General features: G+C 46.3%; 1 protein-coding gene across 2 annotated transcripts; it reads right to left on the bottom strand.

The window, feature by feature from the left end:
* Positions 1-7,348: 7,348 nt before the first annotated feature.
* LOC114040504 (H2.0-like homeobox protein) lies at positions 7,349-13,360 on the bottom strand. Of its 2 annotated transcripts, XM_027858631.1 has the most exons (4): positions 12,312-13,359; positions 11,307-11,486; positions 10,212-10,396; positions 7,349-8,316 (listed from the first exon to the last, which is right to left on the bottom strand). In XM_027858631.1, exons 1-4 carry the CDS (start codon positions 12,928-12,930, stop codon positions 7,846-7,848), a joined length of 1,455 nt encoding a protein of 484 aa, XP_027714432.1. In that variant the 5' UTR covers positions 12,931-13,359; the 3' UTR covers positions 7,349-7,845. The 2 variants fall into 2 exon arrangements, with proteins under 2 accessions (XP_027714432.1, XP_027714433.1); XM_027858632.1 differs by lacking the exon at positions 11,307-11,486 and having other exon boundaries at positions 12,312-13,360.
* Between the last annotated feature and the right edge of the window lie 3,071 nt (positions 13,361-16,431).

The raw sequence follows: 16,431 nt of genomic DNA, 5'->3' as shown, positions 1-16,431 counted from the left end.
CCTGAACTAGCCTTTGAAGGAAGGGAGAAATTTAAACAGAAAGAGACTAAGAGGGAGGAGAAGAATATGGATTTCAAACCTGGATACAGAGTGCGCAAATGCACGGAGGTGGGAAAGAAAGGTAAATCATTTCGTTCCTGGCTTTAAGGCAAAAGCAACATATTCGTATCAAACAAAGGTAAATCCAAGAGTTTTTGTTTGTTTCTTAAAAGCAGAATGAAATTCTGCAGTTATTTCGGTGTCTACACACCACACAAGACAATAGAACTCCAGACCGGGAGTGGAGAAAAACCTCGAGAAGTGGGAATGTAGGCTCTCGGGGAGAATGTTGGCTGCCACTTGTTTCGTTACCTGCCAGATTGCCTTCCCTCACCTATATATAAGAGTGACTCACAATCAATTCGCTGTCCCCAAGCTTCGAGGTAAAGTGCTGCAGTGAAGTTCACTGCATCATCCAGAGAAGCCCTTTCCTTCGTCTTGGGGCAAGGTGGGGACGACACTCGGACGGACTCCGAAGACTAACTGCTGCCTCGGGAGCAGAGCCCCAAAGAAAGAAGTGCCATTCTCTTACTCGCACCTACTCAGGACGATGAACTTTTGCAGCACACACCCATCTATGCCCATCTTGGTTCCTTGGTAAACCTGACTTACTCAGCCTTCTTCTACCTCCCCCTAGAAAGTCAGAGGCCCAAGTGAAATCCATAACAGACTCGACACCGGGGAATGAGAGGCAAGGGGGGTGGGAAGGAGAGGGAGAGACGGGGGTGGAGGGGAGAGAGAGAGAGAGAGACAGAGAGAGAGAGCGCCTATACTAGCTAGTGAACTTCCTATTCCTCTCCCCTTTTTCTAATGGCCAAGTCCTGTCCTGTCTCTCTTCCTCCTTTTTTTTTTTTTTTTTTAAAAAAGTCTCTTCACCACCTTACTTACGAGAAAGAGCGGTATAATAGAAAGCGCCCTGGACCATGTCAAAAGATGAAGTTTGAAACCTTGTTTCGTGGCTTTCTCGCTCTGTGAACTTGGGCCAGCCTTAACCTCGCTCAGCTTCCGTTCCCTCATGTGTAAAATGGGAGAGTCTCCTAATCCTCACCTCTCAATTAAGGTGGTGGGAGGGGTCAGACTAGATGATCTCTAAGGTCGGGTCCTGTTGTAAATGCAATGATCCAGGCACTTCTTACCTCAAAGGGTTGTGGTAAGACTAAGATGAGATCATGGATGTGGCGGTGCTTTGTGGTGACTTGAATGGTATCATTTTTTCTTGAGCTGTCTTCTGCGCGGAGGTCCCCCCTTCGCTGGCCAGTGGACCAGCATCTTCAGGCCCAACCCCATCTCCTGGCAAACATTCCGCTGCCTTGAGAACCTTTTCTTCAGCTTTGCTGCCAAAGAACTGGTGATGAAAGAACAGGGGCTGTGGTTAGAGGTCTGGAAGAAGCCCAGATACTAGAGCTGGTGGAGGGTTTCAAGGTCGAGCATATGCGAGGTTCCACTTATATTGAATGGTTTCAGCTTTGCAAACCCTGGGGACCACAAAAGCTACTTTCAGAAAATTATATGGGACCCTAAGATCGTTTCCTTCACTTTTATCAAATGATGAAAAATATACTGCTCTTTTATCACCATGATTGTGATAAGGACTGCTTAAATAAATACTTTTTACCTGGAGACGGGGGAGAGACCTTTCAGAATGTATCCATATGGAGTGCCACAGAGGTACAAATGAGAGCTCAGCCCGCCTGTCAAAAAACAAAATCTTCTTTCCCAGACCTGATCCTCCTCAGTACTCCCAGCTGGGGATAGGGCTGCTGTTTGGGGAGAGGGAGGGGGAGAGAGAGAGAGAGACAGATAGGGAGAGAGAGAGACAGAGAGACAGAGACAGAGAGACAGAGAGAGACAGAGAGAGAACTCAAGGGGAGAGATGTATGGTGTTTGTAATTCCTGTAAATAAATAGGCTAGAGAGCTACTTTCCTAGGACTGGTTAAGTATAGTTTGCTTCGCAGGGAGCATATTGAACCAAGTGAAACCTAGTACATATGATCCATGAAGACTGAGCCAGCAAATTGGTACTGAGGCTCAAGCCAACAGAATCTGAGCCGCATCAGAGGATGAGACTTTGCAAGCAAACAAAAGGGAAGTGAAGAGAGGAGCGGTTGATTAATGATGGGTAGCTGGTCTGAATGATTCCTGTGAATAAAGCCCATAAAAAGGACTGGGGGGAGGCAGTTCTCTGGGAAGCAAAAGGGGTGGGGATGGAGGGCTTTTAATATTAAATTTTATGAAAGCATATCTTTCCAATGCCAAAAACTGGCTTGCCATGACAATTAAGTATTTATTATGTTGTCATTTGTTTTTACAACTAAAGCTCAATAATAGAAAAAGAATAAGTAATAGAAAAAGGAGGCTGAAATGTACTTAACTACGAAAACCTTAACTGAGATACACTGATGCTTTTCCTTGGCTGGGATCAATTCAAATCAAAGTCAGTAATCCTTACTAAGATAAACAATATGTTATTTATATTTCACACTTTATCTTATTTAACCCTCACAACAGCCTTGCAAGGCAGGTACTACAGGTGTTAACTATTTTATAGATAAAGAGAATGAAACTGGAAAATGTTATATCCCACAGTTCCTAAGGATTTGAACCTAGGTCCCCCAACTGCAAACCCCGCCCCACACCTCCTCTACTATACCGTGGAAGGGATGCAAAGAGTCTCTCACGGCCTTGCTTGCAATGTAATTGGAGGGAAAGAAAGCGCCCAAATAAACATGAAACAAGGGAGAGTTGAGGTAGGAGCATAGAAATCCAGGAATTTTGATGAGGGAAAGCCTACTTTCGACTGGAATCAGGGTGTGGCAGCCGAGGAAGTCTTCCTGGAGGAGGTGGAACCTGAAGAGGGCTTTGAGGGAAAGAACTTTCATAGATGGAAGGGATAAGCGGTAGGTGAAGAAGCCATCCTAGGCATAAGGCAAAGTCACAGAGACTGGGAAGGTCAGGGCGAAAAAAACAGTTCGAGTCTAGAATGTAAAATACATAAAGTTGAGCAGAGGGATTATAAAAGCCTTTTTCCTCCATAATGGGATTAAATCTTTGTCTAGACTCTCCATTCACTTTGAGTGTGTAGACAAAGAAGTGCAGAGTTGAGACCCATCATACAGAGACTTTATAACGTACTAATGACTCAAACAAAAAAGTACTTTAGCTCGAAATAGCCAAATAGCTGAAAAAAGCAAGAAAGCTTTTGAGATAAGGAAGAGTCCTTTAAAGACCCGGATAATTCTCCACAGAATTTTGCGTGCATAGCTACTCCTCTTTTTCTTTCCTGTAGACCCTGCCCAACTGAAGAGATATATACAGGGGAAGAGGAAATCCTAGCTAAGAAATGCATATTTTTGTGTTGTTGCTTTTTAAAGAACGAAAGAGAGGGACGGAGAGAGAAAGAAAGGAAGAAAGGAAGAAAGAAAGAAAGAAAGAAAGAAAGAAAGAAAGAAAGAAAGAAAGAAAGAAAGAAAGAAAGAAAGAAAGGAAGGAAGGAAGGAAGGAAGGAGGGAAGGAAGGAAGGAAGACAAAGAAGGAAAGGAAGGAAGAAAAAGAAAGAAAGAAAGAAAGAAAGAAAGAAAGAAAGGAAGGAAGGAAGGAAGGAAGGAAGAAAGAAAGAAAGAAAGAAAGAAAGAAAGAAAGAAAGAAAGAAAGAAAGAAAAAGAAAGAAAGAAACTAACGAGTCCTGGAGTAAGGGAAGGGAGAGAGAAGAGAAGTCATTTTTTGTGGTAGGAAGAGGGAATTCTTCGAGTTTCCTCCTTTACTTACCCATTCTAATCTAGGAGGATCTAGGCAGCTTCAGGTTGCAGGAGCCAGAGCCCAGGGCTGGTTTAATATATAAAGGCACACATCTTGCCTCCATTTTTTTGTTTGTTTGTTTAGGAGTAAAGTTGGGAGGACACATTCCAGACAGATGCGTTCCTCCTGGTTGGTGAAGGAGTCCCTTTGATTGCACACATTCTCCATTCTGTTTCTTTTATTAGAAATATCAGTGTTAATCACTAAATCAGCATTACTCATCAAACAAATATCTGTTTGAAAGGTTATGTTGCGTTTTCTACCGCTAGCCTACTGAGCCTTACCAGCGAACTGGTAGGGGAGAGGACTAGTGTCCTGTCCAGGTATGAAAGACAGGTTTTCCTCTCTAATTCTCCCCCATCCCAACTGTCTGCCAACTAGCCCATTTCCTGGCCCTGGGATCTTTGGCTCGGGTGTCTTGCGACTACTGATTTGAAATTACGTGATTCGAACTAAAACCGCAAAAATTACAGGATTTAGAGTTGGAAGGAACTCAGCGCTCACCTGGTCCAATCCTCTCATCTTACTGATGAGAAAACTGGGGTCCAGAAAAGGAAAGTGAATTTCCTAAGGTCACACAGTAAATTGGTGATAAATCTTGACTAGAACCCAGGTCTCCTCACTGCCACTCACGGCAGTGTTCTTTTTCACTACACCACCTTGGACTTTTTATTTTAAGTTATTAAATTTGAATATATAAATTTTAAAGACTCATACTCGTCTTTTTCTGCCTCCCCCCCCCCCAAAAAAACCCAACACTAAAAATCTCCTTCTATTTCCAATGGGAAAAGGGGGGCATAGAAGAAGGACGGCTAAACCCCTGGTGGTAAATCTCCTGGCAGATTAGTTTTCTAGGAGCTGTTGGATTGCCTGGCTGGGCAATCCGGCTGGAGCCGGAGCCAACAGCTTGCTCTCGAAAACGTCACCCTTGCGCTTTCAGTGAGCTCGGGGGCCTACCCAAAGAACGGAGCTGCATCTCCTCAGGATTCAATCAGAAAGCAAAATATAACGACGGGAACTCTTGATTGTCAAGGTATACTGCCCGTGCACTCTTCAAGGAGGGAGGGCAGGGATACGGCGCTGGGGCTGACATCTTCTGGGGTGCCAGATCTGATCTGAGCACAGATTCCGTTCGGAGAAATCCGGTCCAAGCTCTGCTCAACTGTCTCACAAACCAGAGGCTAAGTTACTTACTTTTTTTTTTTTATCTTGGGGAAATTTTTAGGATTCTACAGACGACTTTCATTAGTGGAGGATAGTAGAACTTGCTTTACAAAACTGCAAAGTGCCGTCGTGAAAAAGTTTGCTATTGTAGTTAATTTTCAGGTATTAATAGCAAGCAGTTCGGGAGGATAAAATAGCAGTGGTTATCATTATAATTGTTACCATAGTCAGATCATCCCAGACTTGCCTCGAGTATTCCGGTAGGTAGTTAAAAGGCCTTCAAAGAGCAATGAACTTTATGTGCTTCGGAACCATTGCACAGTGAATTCCCGATCAATCGCACTTATATGGCCCTTGAGGGGCGGTTTTAAAATGACTTTTATTCCTATCTAATCTGTAAGGTATTCTTAGGGTACTTTTATTTTTTTACCTATCTCTTCCCCAATCTGCCACCATGGTCTCTGTCTCCTTTTCTCAGCTCCTCCTCAGAGTGTCCCAACCTAAAAATCTGTGATTTAAAAGAAGTGGTTTCGAAGGGGTGAGTGAGACAAATGCCAATCCAATATTGAGCCGAGTTTCTCTACTGAAACAAACTCGGGCGGGGGGGGGAGGGTGGAATGTGAGAGAGAGGAAACTGAAGGTTTTGAGCAGTGATGCAACAGACCTTGACTTCTTCGAACCAAAGAACCAGAGCTACTTGGAGCAGAAAAGAAGCCTCAGTATTTTGTTTTCTCTGGATCCTGACTCTATAGCCACAGAAACGGGAGAAGTCCTAAATCCTGAACACAGTGGGTGGCGTCGAATTCTTTGAGACTACTGACTCAGTTTCTCAATGACTGTGGGAAATCCCCAGGCACCGGCGCTCTCACTTTCTGTACCCTTTTAAAAACTGGCTCTGGAAACTGGAGCATTGAGGGCACACTGTGTTCTGCCCTCGGCTCAGCGCATATTCAGTAAATTATAGTGGTTTGGGTGTTTTTCTTTTTCAACCTAGGAGTGTGAGAGACTGACAGACAGACATAGATATTCGCCTGTCCCTTGGTTCTTCTTTCTGACAGTTTCTTCATTGATTTTCTCTCAGGTCTGATTAGGCTTCCAGTTGATGGTCTACACGCTGAACCATAAGAGTGGAAGCACCTGAAGCTATTACAACTCTTAGGAATGGCTTGGTGTTTTTTTGTGTTCCAAAAAAATCTTGCATGGATTGTCACTATGAGGCCCCACTAATAAAAGAAACTAAACTCAAGTTTCCTTATTTGCAGTGGAGGTGGGATGTATTACCACCCTCAGACTCTCACAGAGTTGTGGGGGGAAAGTACAGTATTGGAAGTCTGGGAGCATAGGTTCTAGTTCAGGCTTTGACACTATAGAGCTGTGTGACCTTGTGGAAGTCACTTCATCTCTTAGGTCTCAGTTTCCCTATCTGTAAAATGAGCACATTCGACTAGAGTAGGGATTCTTAATCTTTTTATGTCATGGACCCCTTGATAGTTTGGTAAAACCTATGGACAACTCCTCAGAATAATGTTTAAAAATAATTGAAGGAAAGGCTGAATTTCACTTAGTGGTTAGTGACAATAAAGATGGAATTTTTCCCATCCAAATTCAGGGGGCCCTGAAATCTATTTACCCCTTTGGATGTTCATGGATTCTGGGTTTAGAAACTCCTAGAATAGGACTCTCTAACATCCCCGTCTAGTTCTACAATTCTTTTATCTGCGTGTCGTTCTTAGTAAATGACACCAATAACCTAATGTTCTCCAGAACTAGAGGTGGGACATAAACTCTTCTGTCTGGTGCCTGGAATCCTCCAGGCCTTAGGAATACTCCACTTGAACAACTGAGCTAACGGTTCCCTCCAAGCACCCCATGGCACTCCAGGTTTCAAAGGAACTTCCGGAGGGGAAATTGGTACAAATTCATTGGAGTTCCTAGTGAAAGTCGATGTGCTTCTCAAATAAAAGCTCATTTGGGGTACCCGGTGCCCATTGCCTCTCCCTACACGGACCCTGCCCAGGTTCTCAGAAGGCTGACCCGCCTGCATGGAACTGTGCCCAAACAGGTTAGATGTGATCAGTGTCACAAAGAATCACTGGAATGATCCAGACCCCTTGAGCAGGAAAGTGAGATGGTTATTCTATCATCGTGGTTCTTACTGACTACACTACACCTATAAAAATCGTTTCTCCTGTACTCAGTCTTTCGCAAAACACAGTAGTTTCAGAAGCTTTGGGCTACTACTCCTAACTCAGCTCCTCTCTCTTGATAGGCTGTGAAGGAAGGCCGAGATCGCAAGCTGCAGCCCATGTGGACTCCAGGAGGCGCCGCTCCCCATTAAGCCAAACTGGCTTTACAAACCGTAATAAACATTTTTATTTACAGGACTGAGTCGTTCCCAGTGCAGCAAGTCCTGGGCCAGAATACAGAAAGCAACGCAACCACTAGGGGGGAGGTAGGGAGAGACAGTTATGTCAAACACTTCACACTGTTTCTTCCCGCCTCCCTCCTCCATCCACACCCCCCCCAAAAAATTTAAAGGTTTGTTTGGGTCGCGTAAGTGTCGGATCATGTTGGAGGGAGGGGTATCAATCAGTAACTGAGAGTCCCTCTTAACATAAGGAGAAAGCCCCGGGATAGTGAGAGTCACATAAAGGAGGCAGAGAGTATATGTGCAGAAGGGGGCTCCGCCATTGCCTGAACCACTGTGGTCCTGTTGGTAATACCTGGTCCATAATATAAATTAACAAGAAAGGCCAACGTGCCAGGGAGTTCACCAAAAAGGATTCCTCCACCCTCCACAGCTTTGCACCTCTCCCTTCTGCCAGCCGACTAGCTGCCAGGCCAGCCTACAGGCCGCCAAGCGGTGCGGGCTCTGGGCTTTCGTTAGCTGTGCAGTGGAGAGGCAGCGGGGTCTGCAGCTCTGGATTGCAGCTGCTGTTCATACTGTTATTGCTGCTGCTGCTGCTGCTAGTGGTGGTGGTCGTGGTGGTCGTGGTGGTCGTGGTGTTGGGGCTGGTGGAGGAGGAGGAGGAAGTGGAAGAGGAAGAAGATGAGGACTTAATGACGCTGGTCTGGTGTAAGAGCTGCTCAGTCCCCTCTGTCCTTTCCGTGTCGCTGGGGACCATGTCCAGGGATTCCGAATCGCTGCTCTCGCTCTCCCCTTCAGACCGGCTGGGACTCCTGTTCTCTCTCTCGCATTCGGTAGTCGGAGCAATGCCCGCCTGCTTCTCGGTCGGGTCCTTCTCTTTGTCTTTCTGGGCCTGTGCTTCCTTGGAGTGGCGCCACTTCATTCTCCTGTTCTGGAACCACACCTTGACCTGAGGGAAAACAAGGGATGAGACAGGCTGTCCATGCAGCTACCTTGTCCTTGTAAGAAAAGTAGGTCCTTATTCGACCTTACACTTTTCTTTCTGATCCCCTCCCCCATTTAAGCCCTAGATCCCAGGCACTTGGATTCTGCTGGGCAGGAACTTTAAGTTCTTCAGTCCCTTATGGAGGGAAAGACATCCCTACAGATTCAGACTTCTGGGCTCCTTTAAGATCGCTCCTTTCACCGTTATATTCTATTTTAATGGATAGATTTAAATATACGCAGCACGTGCCAGTCTAGTAAGAATTTTGGGGCAGAGTTCTCTCTGGCAACGGGAGAGAGAAGAATTGGACCAAGGGGAGACCACGTTGGGGGTAGGAGTGGAGTAGGAGAAGGAGAGACTTGCAGCACCACTGCAGAGTAAGCACTGAGAATTAGTGGAGTTCCTAGGCCAGTTTGTGCTAAGTGGGTGATAAGGACCCTGCCCACCACACACACACACACACACACACACACACACACACACACACACACATCTTGTATTATTAAGAGATAAAACAATTCTTCTTGGGGCTAAGAAAATTCTAGAATTAAAAAACGTGAAAAATAAAAAGGGAGGAGGGGTGGAGGAGAAACCATATAAATATATATGATCCCCTGGGGGACACACAGCGTTCACACAAGTTCCAGCTTCACTTTTAAAAATAACATCCGCAGCTGGTGGAAAACGGCTAAGGCAAGCCAGTGGGTTGTATGTGGAGGGGGGGGAGGGGGCAGAATTTTAGACAGTCAGAATGAAAGAAAGAACGAGGGAAAGAGCAGAAGGTGATTGGGTTCGTTCTTGTTATCTGAGCTGGGAAAGGAAGAAGGAAGGATAAAGAGAGAGAAAATTTTCTTCCTCTTCCCTCTCCCCCCTTTTCTTGCCTATCTAAGAAGACAGGGAACTATGGTGACTTTTTATAGTCCCCTTTAAAATCTCAAGCCCCCTGAATTCTTGGTTCCTCAGAGTGTTTTAATGTAACTAATGTATTCATAGATTTCCCTTTGTGTTGGAGATTAAAAAAAAACCCAGCAACGCATGAAACCTGCTGAAAAGTCCTTGCGTATTTTACTAAAAGAAAGAAACAGTTTTCTCTCTGTTCAGGAAACCGAATCTTTCTTCAGAGACCGCAGAGTTAGAAAATTCGACTGACTTCGGCTTGTCCACAGCCAGCGTCCTCCTCGCTCAATTGCCGGGGAGGGGGGGAGGAGGAAAAGGGGGGGGAGAGTAAAGAATTCCGTTTGAAAAGAGGTTTTCACTTCCTCACAACGAGGGATTTCACAATCCGGCAGCAACAGCGGCCGAAGAAGGAGGAAGGGGGAAAAAATCTCTCGACTAACAAATTTTTATCTCCTTTGAAATAATCTGCCTCCTATGGAGAACTGCACTTCAGCCGAGTACATAATTATTATCTCCCGCGGCCTATTGGCTTTCTTGGTTGTACTTTCCTCTATTGGCCAAAATAAACAGGCAGGGTATATTGACATAAATCTTTAGGGCTGGACTAAGGCCTTTTTCTTCTCCAGCCTCTCTCTCTTCCCCACCCCCACCCATCCACTCTCTGCTCTTTTGCAACAAGATATGAGTTTAAATAAAGCCTCATGAAATTCAATATTTTATTTTTCACCAGTAAAGGGGGTGGGAGTACGTTTAAAATGCGTTTACACCTTCCAGAGCAGCACTACCTTGAAATAGAGAAAAGGAAAGGAAAGAAGGTCCCCCTGGATTCCAAAGTCAAGAGGCCGGGGAGGAAAGGCGCTAAGAGAACAAGAATCTAAGCTCGGCCAACCCTCCAGGGGAGAGCCTGCCTGCTTCAGACCTACAGTTTGGGTTAGATAGCAGCAGTAGCAAAGGAATCTTACTTGCGCATCTGTCAGGCCCAGCATCGCGGCTAGCTGCTTTCTATCCGGCTTCGTGACATACTTCTGAATCTCAAACCTTTTTTCCAAACCTTTCCTCTGCAGGTTGGAAAAAACCGCTCGAGACCAAGAACGCTTTCTCTTGTATGTTTGCGGCATGGTGTCCTTCGTCAGAACTGCATAGGGACCTGTGGGGATGGGAGGAAGGCAAGGGAATGGGGAGAAAGTGAGCAAGACAGGAGAAAGGGAAGAGAAGAAAGAAGAGAAGACAGGTTATTGCTAAATACACCAGGAGTGTGAGGGGGTTTTCGTGCACGGACAAAGAAGGTTCAATGTATTTGAAAATATTTATTCTAACAGATTGTAGAACTTCACAGAGAATTCTACCCAGAGATTCTCTGTTCTGTCTCCACAGAGTAAGTTTGAAACACTGAATACCACAAATTTGTCAACACAAGCGAGCTAAATGGAAAGGAGAATTGAGGCAGTTATCTGGAGGGAAGGGGGGATGCATTTACCTCTCCACTGGATGGTATGGGCAAAAATGTGTTTTGCTCTCAATGATCCACATAATTTCCTCAAATTCTATCTCTCTGTCTCTCTCTCTGTCTCTCTCTCTCTGAAAAGGCCCCCCTTTTTTGGTCTTTTACTACAAGATTCTTGATAACTTTACAATCAATTTACAATCATAGTTGTGTTACAATATTTTCCTTCCAGTTGATCCAATCATATACCAAGAGTCAGAATAGTTTCCCCATTTCCTGGCCCCACATGCAGTACGCCCTCCCCCCCATCTCCGAAAGAGTACATTTGAAATATGATGGTGCTCTTCAATCCCTCAATGGGAAACCTTTCACTTTAGATCATTTAAATCCTTTATCTACCCACCGATGCAAAGAATTTTAAAAACGTTGATGGGGCTCCCTGGATTCCATGGCCTGTGTGTGTTGGGGGGGGGGGCGTTCAGTGGAGAGAAAGCCCCATATTTGAGATTTTGGTTCAGTTGGGGTTTTGTAGCTGTCATCTCTTGTGCCCAGGGGACTACAAGACTTGGATTCTTAGCGTGGAATAGGGTTCCCATAAGCAGGGTTTCTGTACCTGGAAAAGTGTCTTGAAACTGGTGCTGAACTGAACTTCTTGGGTTTGAGTTTAAGGGACTCAGGATACCAGAGGCCTCGGTAATAGGATCTAGAGACGCGAAGAAGTGGCCCGCAGAAGGCTGCAAAGCGGGGAGGTGAAGCCCAGTTTGCCGGCCGGTGGTTAGTAAAGAGGTAAGATCTGTGTGCACAGGAAGAAGGAGAGCCCGTTACACCTCCAATAAATCCACACTCTCAAATCAAGACATGATACTTTACGTTCCTCCCTCATCCTCCCTTTTCTCCTACTTTTCTAAGAGATTATTAGTACAAGGGGAGATTTATCTGGGAATCCTGGAATCGTGAAACTCCTTTACATCCCTCCCCTCCCCGCCCTCCTTAAGCCAAATCTACAAACATAAAAATAAAAAAAATTAAAAAAAGCATGGAACGTGCAAGCACAGGCCGCACACAAGTATATATAAAGTATTTTACTTTAAACTACATAACGAAGTCACCTGTTAAGTGTCTATCTATACAAACAGAGGGAGTCCCTCCTTTCTTCTGTACCCTGAACTAGATGCTCGACGGTTTTAAGAATTTTTACCTGCTCCGTTCATGTTTTTACACACTCCCTAGGGGAATTTTACTAGAGAACAGCAAAAAAGGAACAGAAAATCTTTCAAAGAGGGGCAATTCTAGCTGCAGATAAGTGGGTGAGTAAACAGAGAACGTAGAATGAGTATATCAAGAACATATTATAGAAAACAACCATATTGAGGGGGTGTTTTTTAAGATGTTTATGGGAGAATACTTTTTTTAGGGAAGACAAAGTTTAAGCTCAAATTTGAGCCATACTATGGCAAAGTTGGTCGGTTTCCTTCCCCATCCTTCCTTTCCCCCAAAGCCTTCCAGTTAAAAAAACAAACAAACAAGAAAACTTGCAATCAGATTGGGGGGAGTGGGGTGTCAGAAAGATCAGTGGTCAAGGAGAAGCCTGACAGGGATTTCTGAATCAGGGACCTACCTCTCAACGTGTTGCCTTCCTTCACTTTGGGATCGAATTCCGCCGACAATATTCGGTCAATCCCAAATTTGAGGTCCTTGCTGGAGGGGGCTGGAGTTGAGCCGTTATGGTGATGAGGGTTGACAAGCATCCTCGCCCCGGGGGCTTGGGGTTGAATGGCCCCAGGCCGATGGGATGGTGGTGGCGGCGGCGGCCCCTGCTGCTGCTGCTGCTGCTGTGGCTGCTGCTGCTGTTGCGGCTGCTGCTGATGATGGTGGTGGTGATAGGCGGCTGAGAGTGGAGACAGCCTTTGAGGGAAGGCGGCTGGGACTTCGGGGGGCGCCACCACTGGAGTGGGTCGCAAGGGGGATCCAGCGGCAGCTTGAAATGGAGCGTGGGGGTGAACTGAGCCCAAGTGAGCTGTGAGGGCTGTGGAGGAGCCCCCGGAGAGGCTCTCGGCCGCTGCCCCCGGCTCCCCGACACCCGCGTGCAGGATGTCTGCGATGCAAAAGGAGGGTTTTTTGACGGCGGCTGGATCCAGGGGAAAGGAGCAGCCCGCTGCGCCGGCCGGGGAACAGTAAGCCGCGGACCAGAGGCTGAAGTTGGAGGTGTAGAAGGGAGCCAGCCCCGCTGCGAACATCCTCGCTTGCTGGCCGCTGTCTCCGCTACAGCGCCGGCAGCCAGGGACTGAGTCGGGTAGAGAGGGGTGGGGTGCAGTGGTGGCGCTGTCTACCGGAGGCCAGAGAATCCGGACAAAAAACTAATAGCTTTCGCTTCTCCTCCGAGCACAGTGTGAAGACTGGAAGACGCAGAAACTTCGCAAGCCGGAGGCTAGGGCCAGACTCCAGTCCAATTCACTTTCCTTAAACCCAACTGCTTCTCCACCCACTTTAAGGACAGCTTTGCGCTGCCGCGCTCCTCGCTGGTCGAAGGCGAGTGAGGGGCCGCTGGGAGGTGGGGAGGTGCGGGTCGGCGGGGGCGGTGGCAGGGGACTGTTCCCCCCCCCCACCTCCAACACACACACACAGCTCTCGGGAAGAGAGTATAGAGAAAAGAAGTAGAGGGATGTAAAAATGAAAAACCAAAACAGCTAAACCCTAACAGCTAAATTTAAAACAACAGTAACAATTATAATTTAAAAAAAAAAAAAACTTCTCTAAAAACCAGCAAAGTTTTGGCAGCAGCTCCTGCGTCAGCCTTGGGGTAGGACCTCAATCTAGATGCTCATTGGTGTTAATCGTAGCCAATGGGAAATGACCGGAGGGGAGGATTAGGAAGATGAGGAGTTACCAGTGGAGTTGGTCACGCCCAGACCACGCCAAAGTAGTGACTGCTGCCTCTGGAGTCTGCTCTCGTTGCTGCTATCTAAAGAGGTAACACTGGTTGTCTCTGCCCCGAAGCAACCCTATACCTTCATCCCCATCGGAAGGAATTAGGGGTTTGGTAATAGGGCCAAACTTTGCCCCCTAGGTTCCCCTCCTAGTGATCTCCTAGGGAATGTCTTGATCTATTTCGGAGTGCGACATGCAGTCCCTGACTTCCCAATGAAGTGTATTATTTCCCACTAGGCGCGCTAACCTGTCTTTTTTCCCTCCCTCATCCATGCCCCCTTCCCTCAGCCCAATTTTCTCCCAAGAAATAGAGACTATGCCTTATAAATAGCTAACCCTTCCCCCTGGGAAGTTGTCTTCTCTTTTCCCCATTAACCAAGCTGTTTCCTAGGATGCTGCAAGACACTGAGTTTAAACCTACCCGCTCCTCTATGCTTTCGGGGATATCCCCAGAACAAGGAGGCGGGGCAGCTGCAAATTGGGTTCTATTCAGAGCTGTCACTCACTGACAACTAGAACTAGTGAGGTTTCAAACAAAGTAAGATGGATGTCTACAAATATCTCCCTGAAATGAAGCCAAATTCTTCACCCTAACTACGAAAAACTGTGCTCTGAAAACTCTCTAATTTCCCCAAATGAGACACCCTTATTCCTCTCCTTTGCTGTAGATTTAAGGAAATAGATTGACGGCCTCTCACCGACACATCCCCCGATTGAGTTTATCTATGCTTTTGCAAGTCCCCGAAGCAAATATACTTCGAATTGATTAATGCTAGAGTCGCATTCCACGGACAGCTTCCCGAAAGAAACTGTACAAGTTTACCTTACCTAAGATCACCCGCAAAAATCTAGTTACGGTTTACGTCTCCCATTGCTGATTTGTATTTCTAGAGTACAGAGTAGGATGGAGGGGTCTTTCCCCGGACTTTTCACAAGTTAGTTTTGGAAATCATTCCGAAGTTGAGTTATGAGAAAATCCCTCGCCCCTCAAATGAACCACCGGCCATTCAAAAGAATGTATTATAGACTTTTTTTCAGTAATAAACAAATATAAAAATATTTTTTTTAAAAAAACCTATAACATACTTGGTTTTTTAATTTACTACTAATTGAATTTCCAGCATCTTCCGACAGGAATTTTTTGACAAAGACAGAAAAGTTTGCTTTTTTTTTTTAAAGAACCCGAAGAGAACAGTTAATCCCTCGAAGGGTCAGGCTTTGGGTTTTGTCCATTAATTTCAGATCACTCTAATCCATCCTATGCTGTAAACCTATGTTTTATTTTCTGACAGGATGATCTGCCTGCGCAGCAGTCATTTATTACCCCTCCGTTAGACCTCAGAATTGTTTCGTTGTATTTTTTCAACTGAGTTTCCCACTTTTTTCCTCCACCCAGGGACCCGGACTTTGTTTCCATACAGGGGAATGATGGAACAATAAGGTATGTATAGACAGCTAGTGAGATCAGAGAAGAGCGCGACTTTGCTTTCTATTGGGTTACCAGGTGGTTTGCAAATGCCGAGCCAGAGCTGAAAGCACCAAGCTGGGAAACAAACCAATTCAAGCGAAGCCCAAAAACTACATGGGGCTTATTCCATCCGAGAGTCAACGAGGCTGCTGCCTTCACTGGGGCGTCGAACTGAAAGAAGCAGCTGACAGGCCGGTGAACTGTGGTCCAGCATTCCTTTAAGAGGCAAACCAGATTCACGATGAGCCCAGAAAGCACAAGGGTTGCTCCGCTCAGATAACAACCAAACCTTTTGCATTTGATCCCAGAAAAGGTGAATTTGCCTGCAGCCAGCACAGAGGTGTGGCGGTCGAGTGTTGAGGGAAAGCTCACTCTTTCTCTCCCCTCTGACTAGACAGTCATTTGCATTTGCTTACTAGTTTGGCCCCTGTCAGCAAGCTCCGTCTGACTACGTACAACCAGTCAGACCAAGGCCAGAGCTAGTCCTTTCTCAGGTTACTGCCAGGCCCGACTTGCTCGCCTCGGCGGCTGAAAATTGCTCCAAAGGCGACCCCCAGCCCTAAGCAGAGAAAATCTTCCCAGGCCACAACGCGCTAACTCTATAGACCGGACAGACACCAGAAGTGAAGCCAGAAATTATCCCTCTGTTTAAAAAAAAAAACAACACTCTTCTTCTCCCCCTTTATACTATGGTTTCTGGGGACTTGGGAATAAGAACAGACTTATGAGACGGTGCGGAGCAGCCCAGTGGAATGAGGTCCCCACACCCCACCACCCTAGCCTCGTCTCTATATTCCCTAGGTCATGGATGACCTCCCAGACTTCTAGAGTCAGGATTTTCTACGAGGAAGAGAGTTCACAAGCCAGCACGTGGGTGAGGAAAGAGGTCTGAGGGATGCTGTGAACTGAGCGGGCCAAGAGAGAGAGAGACTGAGAAGCATTCCGAAGCGGGACTCGATTCCAGCACCAGGCAAACAACCCGTGCGGGAGCTACTAGCGAGATTTCCATATCCAGTCCTCAACCAAGCAGTTCAATCTCCCTGCACCCCGATTTTAGCTTTCTGGAAAAGACTGTGAGGAAAGAATGCTAACTCCCCCTACTTCTAGCTCTGCACCCCATATACCTCAATCTCCCTCCTCTTGTGTTCTGTCCCCTAGAGTCAAGCCAACCAACTTCCCCAAGCTCAACTGAGGGCCCGGATCGTCCCTCACCCTGAGATAAAAGCCAGAGAGGCTGCCCTTCTCCAAGTGGAGCTGCATGGGGCCTACATGCCCCTCTCCATTCTTCCCTCTAATTTTTTTTTTCAGTGGTGTCAGGGATTCCAGTGGCCCAGGCCACCCT

This window comes from Vombatus ursinus, unplaced genomic scaffold, assembly GCF_900497805.2.
Source record: "Vombatus ursinus unplaced genomic scaffold, bare-nosed wombat genome assembly UNPS02013254.1, whole genome shotgun sequence".
Classification (NCBI taxonomy): Eukaryota; Metazoa; Chordata; class Mammalia; order Diprotodontia; family Vombatidae; genus Vombatus; species Vombatus ursinus.
The sequence above is the reverse complement of the archived record's forward strand: the minus strand, read 5'-3'. Positions and strand labels throughout refer to the sequence as shown.

Bases quoted from the DNA above. Each gene is read 5' to 3' on its own strand.
- LOC114040504 (XM_027858631.1), bottom strand. From the start codon at position 12,930: ATGTTCGCAGCGGGGCTGGCTCCCTTCTACACCTCCAACTTCAGCCTC. The intron at 10,397-11,306 runs GTACAGAAACCC...CCATCCCCACAG, and splicing joins GTTTCAAGACACTTTTCCAG to GTCCCTATGCAGTTCTGACG. The intron at 8,317-10,211 runs GTAAGATTCCTT...GTTTTCCCTCAG, and splicing joins TGGGCCTGACAGATGCGCAA to GTCAAGGTGTGGTTCCAGAA.